Source organism: Andrena cerasifolii, chromosome 7, assembly GCF_050908995.1.
Source record: "Andrena cerasifolii isolate SP2316 chromosome 7, iyAndCera1_principal, whole genome shotgun sequence".
In the NCBI taxonomy this organism is placed as follows: Eukaryota; Metazoa; Arthropoda; class Insecta; order Hymenoptera; family Andrenidae; genus Andrena; species Andrena cerasifolii.
This window is the reverse complement of record NC_135124.1, coordinates 11,620,204-11,636,235: the sequence shown is the minus strand read 5'-3', so window position 1 is coordinate 11,636,235 and position 16,032 is coordinate 11,620,204. Positions and strand designations below refer to the sequence as shown.

The 16,032-nt window shown below is 50.9% G+C and overlaps 2 protein-coding genes across 7 annotated transcripts in view; both read left to right on the top strand.

The window, feature by feature from the left end:
* LOC143371078 (serine protease inhibitor dipetalogastin) overlaps positions 1–10,564 on the top strand; it is a 46,302-nt gene extending 35,738 nt beyond the window's left edge. For all 5 annotated transcript variants that reach the window (XM_076815938.1, XM_076815939.1, XM_076815935.1 and 2 more), the window contains exons 2-9: positions 6,744–6,860; positions 7,182–7,491; positions 7,627–7,770; positions 7,842–8,012; positions 8,093–8,257; positions 8,456–8,578; positions 8,873–9,049; positions 9,300–10,564. In XM_076815938.1, coding sequence (XP_076672053.1) covers positions 6,836–6,860; positions 7,182–7,491; positions 7,627–7,770; positions 7,842–8,012; positions 8,093–8,257; positions 8,456–8,578; positions 8,873–9,049; positions 9,300–9,531 — 1,347 coding nt within the window. In that variant the 5' untranslated portion in view covers positions 6,744–6,835 and the 3' untranslated portion in view covers positions 9,532–10,564. The remainder of the gene's footprint in view (positions 1–6,743; positions 6,861–7,181; positions 7,492–7,626; positions 7,771–7,841; positions 8,013–8,092; positions 8,258–8,455; positions 8,579–8,872; positions 9,050–9,299) is intronic.
* Positions 10,565–10,758: 194 nt separating this feature from the next.
* Fak (protein tyrosine kinase 2 Fak) overlaps positions 10,759–16,032 on the top strand; it is a 44,996-nt gene continuing 39,722 nt past the window's right edge. For both annotated transcript variants that reach the window (XM_076815908.1, XM_076815906.1), the window contains exon 1: positions 10,759–11,080. The gene's annotated coding sequence lies outside the window, so the exon portion shown is untranslated. The remainder of the gene's footprint in view (positions 11,081–16,032) is intronic.

The window sequence follows — 16,032 nt, the reverse complement described above, 5'->3', positions numbered from 1 at the left end:
ATCTAACTCGGAACACGTGTCCGACGTGTATGTCGGAATGCAGCCAGCTCCCTCGTGGAAAATGCACGGGGTGACGTGGTGCTTCTTAGCGAGAACGTCGATGATCTTGATGGAGACTCGCGGAACTCGTGTCTCCATGAAGTAAGCTAAGTTTCAGGAGTCGTGTAAGGCTACGCCGATTAGGCATAGGGCAAAATCTATACAATACGCGCTGCTTTTAAAGAAAGATCTATAAAACCAATATTTTTTAATAATTCTTTAAACTTTTTGTGTAAACACATTAAGTGTTCGTTACTCTTCACAATTACGCCGGAATTGTGAAGAGAACGTAACAGGAAATAACTGAAAATTATCATTTTTATGAACGTTATGTGGGGCGTTTTGTGACACAGTCGTCAGATAAAACGCCTCGATATAAATAAGTAATTAGTTTTTATTATTTTTAACCAAATTTTATTGAATATATATTATAAAGATACTATTAACAAAAATAGAACAATGTTTAGTGAAATTTTCAAAAATTGAAGAATATTGAATAAAAATTTCATAAATTTTCCTTTTTTTCAAGCATCAATTTTCTTTTCTTCTTAGACTTTTCTGTTTGTAGGTGCCTTCACAGCATCCTTGAAGGTATGCCTGATATAAATTCTGCTTCTTTCTTATAGAAACAGGAGATACTTTTAAATTCCTATTCTGAATGATATAGTGTGTGTGTGAATGTAAAAAATATGTATCTGATTTATTTATTGCAACGCTTTATTATATATGATATGTATAAATGTTTCTTCTTTTTCTATAAGGATTTTGTAAAGAATATTCACATATACAGTAATCTGCAGCTACAATAATTAATGAATATCAATTAGGGAAAAGTCGATATAAGAATTGATTCTGGAACCGTTTCGGAACCGATATAGAACCGAAAAAATAACGATTATAGAACTGATATGAAGAGGGAAATAGGAACCGTAGCCGAAACATATAATAGTTGGAAATTTCGGTTCTTCGTAACAGGTATTTGGAACAAAAGTTCTCCATAATCGTTTTAATCAGAACCTTTATATAACAGTTTTAAACAGTTATTTTCGGAACCGTTTCAAGCCCTGCTTTTGCAGTAGCTTGTTGTTCCGCGACTACGGCAACTTTGCTAATGCTACTTTTACCAAATCGGATAGTCTAGATTGCAGAGGGACATTGGAGGCTCTATTAAATTCACAGTGATAGCGAACGCGTTACCACGGTTCTCTGCTCCTCTTCCTCCGCTCCTTTCTTTTTTTATTAGCACGCTTCAGCGTACCTGTTAACGTCCATATACCTACTCCCGCAAACAAACAAATACTCTACACGGTTAGACGAGGGGTGCGCGATAGCAGGCGCATCGAGGGGTATTTTCTGCGGAGGGAACGAATACGAGAACATCCCGCGCGATTCGTGCTGGCACGCACGCCGAGGAAGAGACGAATCGCACGCGGCTCGCTCGCCGATTGAAATTTCACTGGTCAATCGAGGCACGCACCGTCGTAATTTTCCGCCTCCCCCGTTGAGGAGGACAGTGCGCGCCTACGTTTCGGAATTCCCGGGAACGAAAAAGTCGAGTGGAGGGCGAAAGAAATCGCGGACGAACGACCCGATCGATGGTTTCTCCGATCTAACGGATCGCAGCGAGTGGTCGCGAGTGCACACGCGTGCGTGCTCGCTTGTGGGAGATGGAGCTCGATCGAGCTGGATCGAGCTCGATCTGGGAGGTAGTTTTTCGCCCCAGTACTCCACTTACCACTTGCCACTTAAACCGACGCCGACGATTTATGGAACGCGACTCGTCGCGTTTGTCGTGCTCCTTCCCGACCGGCGACACACATACCTGCCAGCGTTTTTGCCGATCGCCAGGGCCACGCGCCTCCAGTATCCTCTTCTCATCACGATCCTCGACGTTCGCGTTACTTCGATAACGCTGCGCGACACGTTTCTTCCGGGCACCGGGGTGTGCGACGACGAGAAGGGTAGTGTTAGCAGCGCGGTTAGCTCTCAGTCTCTAAGAACTTCTTCAAGCTTCCCATCGATCAAGGCACTTACAGTAACGAGGCTCCGAATTTAATTACTCTTTCGCGGACGCCTGCAACGCAACCCCATTTCGAGTACAGTTATACCAGATCGGCTATGTACCGGTACCTACTCCGTGATTAGCATTTAGGAGCATTGTTTCGCCCGAAATCTAGCCCGAGCGAATCGTAACGTTCCGTTCCTCCTCTCGACCAGCACGGTCCGGACACACGCGGAACCAGTTTTGATTAGTAACGGCCATCCAAGTTGTAATTAGTCGTTCTGCAGACCGGATCATTCTATTTTAATAGCGTGCGTATCGGCGATCCGTCGCGAGTGTAGCTACAGATTGTCCCATGACTTTTAATGCGAAACGCATATCGGATTTATCAACCGGCGAAATACCGAACGAAGTCGTTCTTCGGGTTTCGCGCGCTCTGCTTGGCGACCGAGGACGCTGAAACCTCGTTCCTCCTCGTGGAGCTGATGCGGTGCAGCTTGTGATAAATCTGAGACACGGGCGGCTCCGAGGTTCTTCTTTACAACGTTATCAGAACAATAGCCGAAGAGACTACGAGAACCACTGATGCACTGACAAGTGAACATTCAGTTATAGGGAACAGAGTTTGCCGATTTGGAATATATATTTTTAAAGTACTCATAGTAACTAAGAAATCCGGAAAATCATATCCGAAAAAAATATTTTAAAAATTCTCCGCCCTTTCCTTTTTGAATTATCTAAAAAAAAAGCGATTTTTTATTAAGAGAACTACCTTAGGATTTTTTTTACACAATTAATAACGTTATATTCGGATCCAGCACCACAAAAAAAAATATACAGATTCCAGGTTTTAGCAAATTATTCTAAAATAAGAGGATTTTGCCTTTTTCGTTTACGCCTTGAGGCTATATTGAATGTTATTGATAACACGAGTAAAATAGGTCCATTGCAGATATAATTTTCAGGATTTCTTAGTTACTAGAGTACTTTAAAAATATATATTCCAAATCGGGAAACTCTATAACTGAATGTTTACTTGTGAGATCCGCTGCGACTCCGAGCCTCTGTTTTAAAATCGATATTCTTTTACCTCGAAATATGGCGAAGCAAAGACGAGGATAGCCTTCCTGTTCCTCGACGCTTTCCTCCTTGATCGATCTCTGGTGGAAGGAAAGCGCGTCGGAATCAGTGCACCGGCAGAAATAAAGGCTTGCTAATGGAAGTCGGCGCGGACGGGTTACGGGACAATGCTATGAGGAAGACGAGATCGTTTCGCGGTGATAAAGTGGCCAGCAACACCGAGAGGCTGCACGAACCGCGTCCAGAGCCCCGGAGCACGAACGACCTTACCGCGATTTTGACGCTATCGATTGCGAATGATTTACGTGTCCGTGGCGTTCGCTCTGGCTGCGATCGCTGTCCCCCGCACGCGATCGCGCGCGGCCAGATCCTTTGCCGGAATTAATGGATTACTCACGCTGCGACTGGTCCCCGCTTTTGCTCGACCTTTTCTGTCTTCCCTCGAACCGGTCACGAACACCGATACACCCAGGGGGCGATCTTTCGCCGAGTGGATTCCCTAGAATCGCGTGGCTCACGCACGGGGGTGTAAAGATTTGTCGCGGAGGGCAAGAATCGCGTCAAGTGCAGCTCGCAAAGGAACCGGCCAAAGTCGCCTGCCTCCTCTCGATAACTTCAGAGATACCAGCGGCTCGAGTAATCCGTCTTGAGATGTACATTGTTAATCATTTACGCCTCGCGACCACCGGAGGCATTCTACTTGCACGGACGTTGAGGAGTATTCCTGCGCAGCGCTCGCAATGTCCGCGTATCTGTTACCGGGAACGTAGCGTACCCGATCGTTGCATCGTTAATTAAATCGGAGTGTCGAGGATAGCTGCGGCGCGCCGATTTCGCGGACTGCCGTTGCTCGTTGCGATGAATTCTTGCCGGTGGCACGCGAGACGTATCTCGTTTCCAGCTGGGAGGATTTTTCATCCGCTTTACAGGTTGCGTATCCGTTGGAGCTCGCGAACGAAACCTCCCTTAATTATCTTCCCCTCGAATCGGGCGGCCTGTCATGCGAGCCCTGTCGGCCGTTGCGCGGCTCTAACCGCAACATCCACTCGGCCCATCTAACCCGGCACTTTTCTGCCGGTGTCTCCGGGAATAGCAGCACGGGGAAACAGGAACGAGCGCTCTGGTCCCCGGTACATTGTTCGTTTTATTTACGAGCCCCGGCTTATTCGTATCAAATCGTTCTGGTTCGTTAAACAGATCCTTACCTCTCCGTTATCGATCTCTGCGGTGGCATTCGCCCGGTGTCCCTCTTCCTCGTGCACCTCCGTCGCCGGGGCCCCCGTTTCGTGGACAAAAATCCAAGGAGCAGCATCCTTGCCGTGGTTCACCGACCCGCATATTTCTCTCCGCCTCTCTCCCTGTCACACACCCTCTCTCCGCTGCTCTCCCTGCGTTCCCTCAAGTGGCGTGCATCCATTGTGCACTCGCGCGCATTGCATGCACGCGCGAGAGCCGGCAGGCGCGCACGAGCTGTGCGCGCGGATATAATTCGATCTGCATTGTCCGCCAATCGCCCCCCCCCCCGCCCTTCCTTCTGGCCAGACGTCCTCCCTTATTGGCATAATTGATTCACTTAATCGCGCTCGTGGGAGTGACGGACACCTCCTTCTGTCGGCCGTCAACGCGCTAATCGCGCGTCCACTTGGCGAACTGACGTCCGCTCGGCCAAGAATCCGACTCCTCCGCTTCTCTCCTCTCTCTATCTCTCGCCCCTCTCGCTTCACTCGACTGTTCAGCCACCTAATACATAGTTGCACCGAGTTCCAACGATTCAACGGAGGGGGTCGTAATCGTTCCCCTCTGGATCCGCGTTTTCTTCCCCGCGATCGTCCATTCCATCCTCCTTCGTCTCTTATCTCTATAGGATTCGCAGATGGTAGAAATCGCGCGGCGCTCCTCGAATGGTCTGGACGATCCTCGTTGCCACCGTCGCGAGCCAGCTTCTCCTCTCCGGCAGCGTAGACGCTCGGAGGAAATTCAATTTAGATATCGTCGCCACACGCACGCACATAACGCGGCCAGGGTGTATCGGCCGAGACGAGACGATCGATAAATCGTAATCAACGTAATTACGGAGGCTCGCGAGGCTGGCCAACGCTTATCTCGCCTCGCGTTCGATTATTAGCGGTGCCGCCGTCGCTGGATCCCCGCGAAGAAGCAGGAAGGAGCTGGCTAACTCGATTATTACGCGGTGAAAAAGGGGTGTAACGGAGGCGATGTTCGCGGCGTCTTTGTGCGTGCCAGCCAGGAAGAGCCTCGGTCCCCCTGTATTACAATGCGTATCGTTCTATCTCGTCCAGTTTGTAAATTCGAGGGCAGATTCTCCGATTCAGCTAGCCGCGAATTATCGAGCCCCGCGGTGGAGGAGGGACGGCAACGATCGCACAAAGATTCCAGCAAATTGTATCCCGAGGAGGCCCGTATCGATCGTTACGCGAAACAAGAGCAGAGAGTCAGAGATGATCGCGGATTCGTTTTTTCCTCTCCCCCCCGACCGATCGAGGAAGACCGCTTACGGAGCGGGGCGCGATGCGTGACTCCGATCGTAGATAAATTATCGGGTCGCGTAGAGAAGAGAGGACTAATCGTCCATTAAGATCGTATTGTTCGCTTGACGCGGCGCACGGCTCGGCCGTCGAGTTCACTCGCTGGATACCATCTTTTTCGCGTGCGGCCGGCGTTATCTCGGGTTAGAGATGCAACGGGGCCTGAATTATATCGCGGGGATGTGTTCCGCGTGCATCTGCCCGGGCGATTAGTCGCGTGATCGAGCCGCGCTTAAATTATTCCCCAGGCGCCTTCCATGCGGTGCCCGCGGTACCGTGGACCGCGCCCGGCCTCGCCTCTGCTATCTTTAACTGTACCCTTCGATTTTATAATTTGTTACATATTATGCGACGAGCCGCGCGCACGTACACGGCCGCAGTAAGTCTCGCTTGTGTGCGTGCATGTGCTGTTGACCCGGCGATCACTGGACCGAGACCAGCCCGCGCCGCGCGCAGATATCCGCGAGGAGGGTCAACAGGAAGCAATTAAAGTTTCGACAGAATCTCCTGCTTGAACGTTACACCGTTCCCTGAAAAAGATCGCGACGAGGCGATTTCGTCCCCTTTCTCCCCCTCGTCCTCCATCATTTTCAGACATCTCATACTTTACGACTTGAAGTGTGAGTTCCGCGTGGAGATCCTCGTCTCCACGCGGCACGTCGCTGCAAGGATTTATCTACTTAATGCTTCGATAGCTCTTCGATATTAATCTTTCACCCTTCGATGACTCGTCGCGTGAAAGATAATTGTTCGCGGGCTTCGTTTCCCAAAGAAAACGATTCGAGGAACTCTCTGCCCATTACGCGCCGCTTCTACTTGCCTCTTCCACGTCCCACCTCGAACGCGTTCAGCCTATCATTAAGATTATGTCATTACCTTAACCCAAGACCGCTGGCTCACTAGGCTCGTCCCGATGGCTCGTAATAAACTGAAGTAACAGTAAACGTGCTTTCGTTTTACGATTCACGGGGTTGATGGTTGCGAGGGAAATACCAAACTATTCCCGCTTCAATGAATTGCTATGTGAAACCATACGGTGGACTGATTAATATCCTTGGACGACGATTTCTGTGCAGATTTCGCGACCGGCGCGTGTCCCCGAATATGTCCACCGAGCGGAGAGCCGGTGTGCGGTAGTGACGGCGTGATCTACGCGTCCCAGTGTGAAATGCGGAAGAAGATGTGTGGAAAAGGTGAGTCTCTTTCGAGCACGATAATTACGAGCACAGTACAGCACAGCGTGTACGCGCATCAACCTTCACGGCCGATTATACGGTCGCTTTACAACGTCCATCCGGGGTCTGCGCATCGCGGCTACCTTCGAGACACTTGGCTCCCTCGTTGGTAGCCTGGAACGATCTTAAATCCTACTCCCCGGGCGGCATTAATGATAATCTATTAAGAACGAGCGCGGTGCGTTTCGCGCATTCGAGTGACTCGTCCGGAGCCGCCCGGGCTGCGTCCAGCGGCCAGGGTATCGGTGGGTAATTATCGGTGGTTCGCAAATTGCACAGGCGTGACCGTGAATACGGAGAAAACCGCCTGCCTGAGGTCATCCGGTAGCAAGTGCGAGCATCGTTGCCCAGGCGATCAGGATCCGGTATGCGGCACCGACGGACGCACCTATCTCAACAAGTGCATGCTCAGGGTCGAGGTCTGCAGAGTGGGCATCGAGCTGTCCCACCTGGGGCCCTGCAACAACATCTCCGCCCACAGGGAGAACTGTCCGGTGTCCTGCGACTTCGCGCCCCTCGACGGGCCGATCTGCGGCAGCGACGGCAACGTCTACAAGTCCACGTGCCAAATGAAGCTGCTCACTTGCGGGTAGGTACATAGGAACTGTGGTTCTGGCTCACCTGCCTTCCGTGGGGACCGTTGCTCAGTTCCATTCCGCGATTAGACTTAACTGGATCAGTCCAGCGATTTTCTACGATTCTTTGCCTCTCCCTCGGACCGTAGACAGGGCGTCGTGCGCACAAACAAGAAGCACTGCCAGACCACGAGACATTGCCGTGAATCCTGCTGGCGTGGGGCCAAGCCTGCCTGCGGTAGCGATGGCATCCTCTACACGAACACCTGCAAGATGCGAGCGAAGAACTGCGGGTAAGTGGCCGCGTATCCTCGGCGACGTCTCGCCGGCTTTTTCCTTCTCTCATCCGTGCTCCGTCGTTCAGCAAGCACGTGTACGAGGTGCCCATGTCGTTTTGCGTATCGCACGAGCGGACATCCGGCAGCCAGCTGAACGCCTGCCCTTTGGACTGCAACAGCGAGCCGGAAGTGGCAACCTGCGGCTCCGACGGCAGCGTGTACAGGAGCGAGTGCGAGATGCAGATGATTAATTGCGGGTCAGTACTCGATTTAGTTCTCCATTCGTCGCCGCGGGTGTTGAGCGTCGATGATCGGTTGTTGCTCGGATTACTTGCAGACAGGCGAGGAGAAAGGTGTCGGTGGTCGAGTTCGAGAAGTGTCGTCCCCGGCTGACCAAGTGTACGAAGCAGCAGCAGAGATGCGGCAGCGACGTGGACCCAGTCTGCGGCAGCGACGCCAACACTTATCCGAACCAGTGTCACCTGAACGTGGCGGTCTGCCTGTAAGTCCTCGTTGCCCGCGTTAGATCCACTCGACCGTCTCGACGTCCCAAGCAGCCTCGGAAAATAAAGGAGGCCGGTAATTGCTAGTAACGGAAGCAATTACCGCCGGTCCTATCCGCGTCCCGACTGCCATTCGCCCTGGTCATTAGCGATATATCAATCACGCGTTAACCCTTGTCGTCGTGGTCGCGTTTCAGAAAGGGCATTCAATTGGCTCACGTGGGCGAGTGCATGACCTTGAAGGAGACCGAACAGTGCCCCGAAGACTGCAGCGAGGTGCCCGAGGAACCAGTTTGTGGAAGCGACGGGAACGTTTACCGGTGATTAACAGCGTTATTTGGATTCCAGGACGCCCGGCGCCGAGAGTCTTGCGTTTTAAGGGCGAGTGAATCGGCGACGGACAGTCCCAAAACTCTAACCCTCGTTCCATCCGAGAATCTTGCCCGTACTGTCCTGTCCGCCTCACTCGAGCCTTCGCCCGCTTGATCGTCAATCGTTCCACGTACACGACGATCTCCAGGGTGTGCCCTCGAACTCTCTGGACCCCCGGCGTCCTGTACCTCCGAGATATCAGTTTCCGCGGATGCGTCATGTGTGTACTCGCTCGTGTTCAGGTCCCTTTGCCATCTGCGGCGCGAGACGTGCGGTCAGAGGGTGGTTCAAGTTCCAGCACAACATTGTCGCACCACCGCGCTCTGCAACCAGATCTGCAGCGGGGAGCGGCAGTTTGTTTGCGGTTCCGACAACAAGCTCTATCGCAACGAGTGCGAGATGAAGAGGGACAATTGCGGGTAAGCGGCGATTGTGTTTGAAATTACATCTCCTCGGGACGTTTGCGCGCTTTCGCCCGTAAGTGGCAGTTATTTGCAAACGTTAAGCCTGGAGAGGAGTATACGTATAATCTGTCAACGGCCTGGATAGCTGAATTAGAGGGGCAGCTATTCAAGCTTTGAATCCTGACCGGACTGGATTCAGCTTGCATGGGCCAGTGGAATCACGACATAGCGAATGAATCCCCCGTTCCCCTTTTAATCTGCCTAGGAAACACGTGTACGTGGTGCCGATGAAGAGGTGCGTTCAAGGCTTCCTCTTCCGTGGCTGCCAAAAGATCTGCCCCCCTTACTACGATCCTGTATGCGGCACAGACGGCATGACCTACAGCAACGAGTGTTTCCTGGAAATCGAGAATTGCCGCAGTCGGAGCCTAGTTACGAAAAAGTATCACGGAGTCTGCGGCCAGCCGACCGAGGAGCCCAAGAATTACCTGTACTAGATCCATCGAATCCCAACTGTATCGAAATCTCTGTCGCAAAGCATTCTTTCGAAGGTTGACAATTTCAAGGCGGATCATTCTTTAAAAGCAAAAATCACAAAAACGAATCGGGGCATGTTCCTTCAAGGGTCGAACGATCTTGCTGTACGATAATCTTGCCCGCGAGCCGAGGAATTAATCTTAAGTTCGTCTTGAAATGGAATTCGATGAACCTCGCGAAACCTGTACGGAATTTCATCACTAAACGACTTGTCGAGGAACGAGTATCTCGTTGGCTTAGCTCGGGGCATGAGGCCCGCTGATCGACCGCAACGGAGATTCTTATTTCATTATTTTGCGTAATCGGGCGCGTCGCGAAGGCCGATTCGATGACGAATTCACCCACGGATCGCCTGCTCGATCACCGATTGGACCAAGACTGTAGTTTTACGGGGCCGTCGCCAATTTTCGCGGAACGTGCTCGGCGTTTCGAACCATCACGCGTTCGACCAGCCACGGATTCACAAGTCCCTATACAGGTCATTCTAATAGGCAGTTAACCCGTTCGGAATAAATAAACAGCGAATGCGGAATAAAATTCTTTTGTACGAGCCTTCGTTCTCGAAAGAATCAATTCTGGATATACTTTTAGGCTGTGCTACGTGTTTCGAGACACCCGACCGTGCGCCCGCGTAGTAGCTCCTTCGATATCTTCTTCGCTCAAGTACTATCGCCGGTAAATCATTCTTATTTATTCTAGTATTATTATTATTATTAGGCGTCCCATCATCCTTGCATCATTTTGTTTATCGCTGTTTGCTACGGTAATACCATAGTCCCAGAAACATACCCCTACTCTAATCGTAAGGAAAACCTATCTAGCCATTATATCTGCCCCCCCCCCTGACATGTGATGTGTGTTCATATTACAATTATCCTCCTTATCATCGTATCCTTAATTTATTATCGAACATGACAATCGTTTTTTTCTAGCGACACTAACACATGCTTCGATGGTCAATAATAAACTGTATACGTATATTTTAAGGTAAAAGAGGGAGCAGTTTCTGAACAGTTATCCCCCGCAGATAAATATCCCTCCGGAATTCCAGTCGTTAAATGGAAACCAGCAATTCTAGCTTCGCTACGCCGAATAACGCGAACGAAAGGCGTGGTAGTTGCGCGATTAACCGCCCGATGGCGCTGGGAACCGCGGCCCGCGTCACTGCCGCAAGATGGCGGCGACGTACGCTGATATTGACAGGTGCTGGGAGAGCATGGCGGCCAGTGTTTACGACAACTGATCGCGAACGATCGAATCCGCGGATGACCCGGGTGTTTCGCGTGTTGTTTACTCGATCCTCTACCAGTCACGGCATCTTGGTCGCCGTTTAATCGTACGCGGCGCTCTCGGTCGTTCCCCGCGGAAATAGGACAAGTGTACTGTCGGTCCCGGCCAGTGCAACGTGTGCCCCAATCTCAGGAAGTTTGGGATCAGGTGGTGGATTTGTCGCTGATACGGGAGAGCCTCGAAGCGGATCAGTGGACTATTGCGGCACCCGTCGTTATCGTGAGTACCCACCGCCATCCGTCCCTCTATTCTCCACCGATATATTCGACAGCGATGTTGCCGAAATCGAAGCTGCACGTTTCGAAGCAGCGTACAGTAAAGTTTTGATAAGCGTACGACAGGAGAGGCCATCTTTGAGCCTCCCTGTGTGTCGGTCACGCCGGCGAAAGAGGATCGCGATTACACGAGTCGTGTTACATAAAATGCTGCGACGGGATGGCACACCGGACGCCTTAGATAATCGTTACGCGAGAGGAAGGGCTTCCTTCTTCCTGCCTTCCTGTGAGTCACCTCCAATGCAGGACACCATCCTCTTCCACCGAAACCAACATTTCGCCGGCGGTGTATTAATAAGTCCACGCGTTCCCAATCCGTTTTCGTTTCCCATTTTTCGCTGGTACTTTCACTCGACGTGCCCGGGCTACATGGGCGCATCAGGCGTCGGCGTAACGAAACAGCCAACGACGCGGATTTCCTTTTCGCGACGATGGCATTTCTAAATCGACCGAGCACACCGAACGCTGCCCATGCCGCTTCTCCTTCTGCTTTTCGAAATCCACGGTGTCGTCCTAGACGTTACCGGGCGTTGCGTAACTCGCAGAAGTGTCGTTGCTAGACAGTGACGAAAGGAATTCTTGCATCGTGCCTCGATTATCTCCATCTTTCCTCGCGGCGTTGCTCCAATAATTCTTTCCCCGGGAGGAATTAAGAGTGTTTGAGGAACGATGCACGTAATGCACGGATAGAATCTGACTCTCAGATTCTCGGTCTAGCGTGTTTACTCCGTCCACCTTTTGTTATCTTATCATTATCTCCCGCGTGAATGACGTGACCAGTGGCACTGTTTTCACGAGGTCGAGGAAGACGACTCGTTTTAGGATTCCAGGGATCAGAGAAAGAACGTGCCCGTCGCGCGTAATTAAGTTTATCGATCGGCGAGGCGTCTGTTCGCTGAGCCCATGGAAAACGTCCACCCGAATTCGCGATGGCCTCTCGCGGTGTTATTTTTTCGCCGTCACCTTTTCCGCGCGTCTGTCCACGACAGGCCTTGGGTTGGGGAGGGGAAACAGCGATGCTACCGACGTTAGCCTTCCTCGGTATCTCACGGACGAGAAAGAAACGCGCAGGATCTTGTTCTTAGGAAATTACGTAATCCCGCTCGATAACCCAGCACGGCTGATTAAATCCACCCGAGTGTAAGGTCGCCTGTAATTGTTTTTTCTAATCAACCGATGCGGTCCTTTGTGACCCATTCACCCCAGGCTACGTTGAATGAATTTTTTTTTAAGGAAAGCTTGATTGTATAGTTCCTAGAGCCACCTACTATAAAGAGTATTACGTTGCGACGAGAGGATACCCTCTTTTTTCCCGTCGTGCTTCGACAGCCAATCATGTAACACCGTCGAACGAAGAATTCGATCCGTTCCAGCGAACTGGAACGTTGCACGCGTAATACATACTGCAATTACGCGAGCGTACGATTGAAGCGGCGGTAGTTCATCGCGAGAGTTGAAATGGCTCGGTTCTCGTTGAGATTCGGGGCGAAAAGCGAGGCGGGAGCTCGGAGGAAGTCGATTAGAGATTCCCGTGCGCATTTATATCGTATTTAATTACATACCTGGCCCAGCTGGAAATGATCTATTGTGTTTTAATGGCCGTGTCACACGCTCCAGCCTTGAGGCCGCAAGCCGAGGGAGTCGACCTCGGGCCGGATCTCGAATCCCTTTACTTTTTTTCCCCCCCCCCTTTTTCTCATGGGAAGGGTAATATGGAATTAAAAGGGGTGGCGGGCCTTGCGTGTCCCGTTCCGCGCGCACAAACGCGGTGCAAGTTCATCGTACGTGCACCGAGGCGGCCGGCGGAGAGATAAATCTCCCTTAGACCGTGGCATTGTGTCGCGATGAGATTCCTTTGTTGGCCCGTTTAAAGGAAACACGGGGCAGTAATAATGGGAAAATGGGTGGCGCGTTTCCCCGAGCACGATTTCCATCAGACGCGGGGAGAGACGCGTCCCCTTTTCGAGGCGCGTGAAAAATGGCACGCGGAACGTTGCGCGTTCAGCGAATTTTTCTTGCGCGATATCCACCATCGATCCCTCTCCGCCGTTTTCGGCCAGTTAATGGCGCATGCTCTGCAAACTTGTAGCGCACGTAATCGAAACTTCATGCCCCCGGTTCTGTCGCCGTCTTTCTACTAGACTGCTTTCAAATCGCTCTGAAAGCAGTATTCCCTGCTGTTGGGCACCGGACATACGTGTACATCGTTTTTAGATCCACGTAAGGATCCCAGGTACATTCAGCCACTGAAACTCACTGGTACTGATTACAGATTAGCTTTGGCAATCACAGAAGGAGCTTCTGGTGCGCTATGAATCATAGAAATTCTCGTGATATATAGGGACTAAGGTGGCTCTTATTTTCGATTTCTGAATTTTCTTCGGGGCACCCTCTAGAATAGTTAAATCCGTGTAAAGTTTGAGCTCGATCGGATAACGAGAAAGAGTGCTCCTGGGCCCTTAAACATTTAAATGATTATGTAACAGCTCGCGAAGTCGATTTTATATAATATCCTCCGAGTTATTGATTAAATAAAAAAATATGTCAAACAAAAGTTGTAGATCCGTACAAGGAGCATCTTTTATGTTGTATTACTATTTCTCGTGCGACAAACGGTTTTCGAAAAAAGTCCGAAAAACTAAAAAAAATTAATAACTTTTCCCCTCAAAATTTGAAAGTTTAAATGCTTCTAGAACACTTTTTATTTATAAACGCAGCCAAAAAATGGAATTTTTATTTTCCAGGACTATTTCTTAAACAGTTAAGGGGGTGAGACATATACCAAAATATGCGAAAAAGATAAAAAAAAATTCTTATTATAGACTCTATATATTCACAAAAATATTAAAATATGAGACTCTGGAACTATTCTGGAGGGTGCCCGAAGATCTTGAAAAAAAATTTTACCAAGAGTAAATAAGAGCCGCCCTAGTAGGGACTCTTGCGCACGTTTCATACAGCGAGGTTTCCTTATCGGCGACAGAATTACGGGACGAGTCTCGTACAAACTGGAAACACGGTACTACGCCTACGTGGACCGCGGCGCGGCGGGCGGTTCTCATTCGCTTCCGGTCACGCGATTGTCCTGCAGCCTAAATCGATCCACTGGAACGAAGGATCGCGATCAAGGAGGTAGCTCGTCATCGTTGTCGACTTCCCGCCTTCCAAGCTTCCTGCCCTGTTCACCCTCTTTTTTTTTTTCATCTCCCCGATTTCGGGGGCCGCCCGATAAGAACTCGTTCACGACCGCGCGGGTCGTTATCTTGACGTCGCGCAGGAGGTGCACCGGGACGCTTTATTTTCCTGCCCCCTGAAACCGGAAGCTTCGGGGTGCACGGCTACCATTGTCGTGGCTCACTGTTTATCCTTGGCGATACGTCCTTATCTTATCCGCTAGTCCTTTGCCTCCGCTGTTAAGCGCGATAAGGCGGTTCGGTCGTCTTAAATTTCGTGATCCTTTGTAGCGTCCCGATATGATGCATCGCGGCTGTTAATTACGACCTCGCAGTCACGGACGACGCTTTTTTTACGACTCTAATTGCGTTAACGTGCTTCTAACTACAGTTTGCAGCGAAATCCGCTGGCCTCTCGAGGCCTCTGTGCCGAGTGGCTTTTAGCTATAGCCAGAGGAGAACGAGATCTAGATCGTTCCCGCGTGAAATGTTAATTGTTCGAAGCATACGGATATTCTCGTAAGGTGCGCGATCTTGGAAGTTAATCTTGTGCCGTAAGTGGACGAGTACTGAGCCGTCGATGAAGAGCGATGGTGGAGGCGAGGATCGTTAACAGTTTCCCCGATAGACAGGTTGCGGTGGTGGAACGGTCGAAAGCGCACGGGACGACAAACGTGAAACGCGAGGCGCTCCCTGAGAGCTTCCGGCGGAGGAATAATTTGCCGCGGCAGCAGTCGGCGGTATGTCTTAACCGGATTACCGAGATGATATCAGTAATTTTACCACGGTAATTACCGCTGCTTCCCGATAGAACTACAAGGATCCGCGTTTCTCTTTTCCGGCCCGAGGCCCGTGAGATATAAGACCGATTAATTACTGGTCTCGTTAATCAGCGCTACGTGAATTTCCACGGTCTACCTCCCGATACACTAATCGGCTCCATCGAATCGCCACGCCACGGTTAGCCCGGCAGTTTCCTCCCATTCGACGCAACCGAGGAACTTCTTCTTTCGTCGTTACCCGACAGAAGAGTCCTTAACTTTCCCTGCCTCTTCAGGCCCGCGAAGTTTTCCGCCGACGCCTCTCGGAATTCCTTGCCCTCGCACCTTGGAGTTCGGCACCCCGATCTTTCGTCCCGCGACTCGCGAAACGACGGAAAAACGAGAGACGGAGCCGCGACCAGTCCGGCGACTATTCAAGCCAGGCTCAGTCCTCCTCGGCGTAGCCACCAGGGGGTACTTCCTTTTTCCCGTTTTCCACGCTCTCCTTCTGTCTCTGCCTGACGGATCAGCGAAGTTAAGCATCGTGGGGCGCGTATCGGGGAAAGATGGGTGACCGTTTTTCTCCTGGTGCGTTGCTTGCTGCTGGCAACCTTACGGGTAGGTTTCCAGTTTACGTTTATAATTCGTGACCGTTATGGCCTACCCAATAGCAAAAATTCCTTACGGTGATCCCATCGAGTTAAGACGTGGTCTTTCAGACCTCACTCTGCTTTCCGTCCACCCTGTGGCCCGCACGGTGGTTTCCTAGGGAGGAAAGATGCTCACTCCATCTTGCCTGGTTTATATGCTGCTATAGAGGAGACTCTGAGGCGCGGCGCGTCAGTTGGACCTTTCTAAACCGACACTATCTGTCTCTGCCTGACGATCGAGCGTCGCGACTCCACCGGCTCCAAACATGTCAACCTGAAGACCCCAAAACAATCGCCCAAGACATTGCTCGG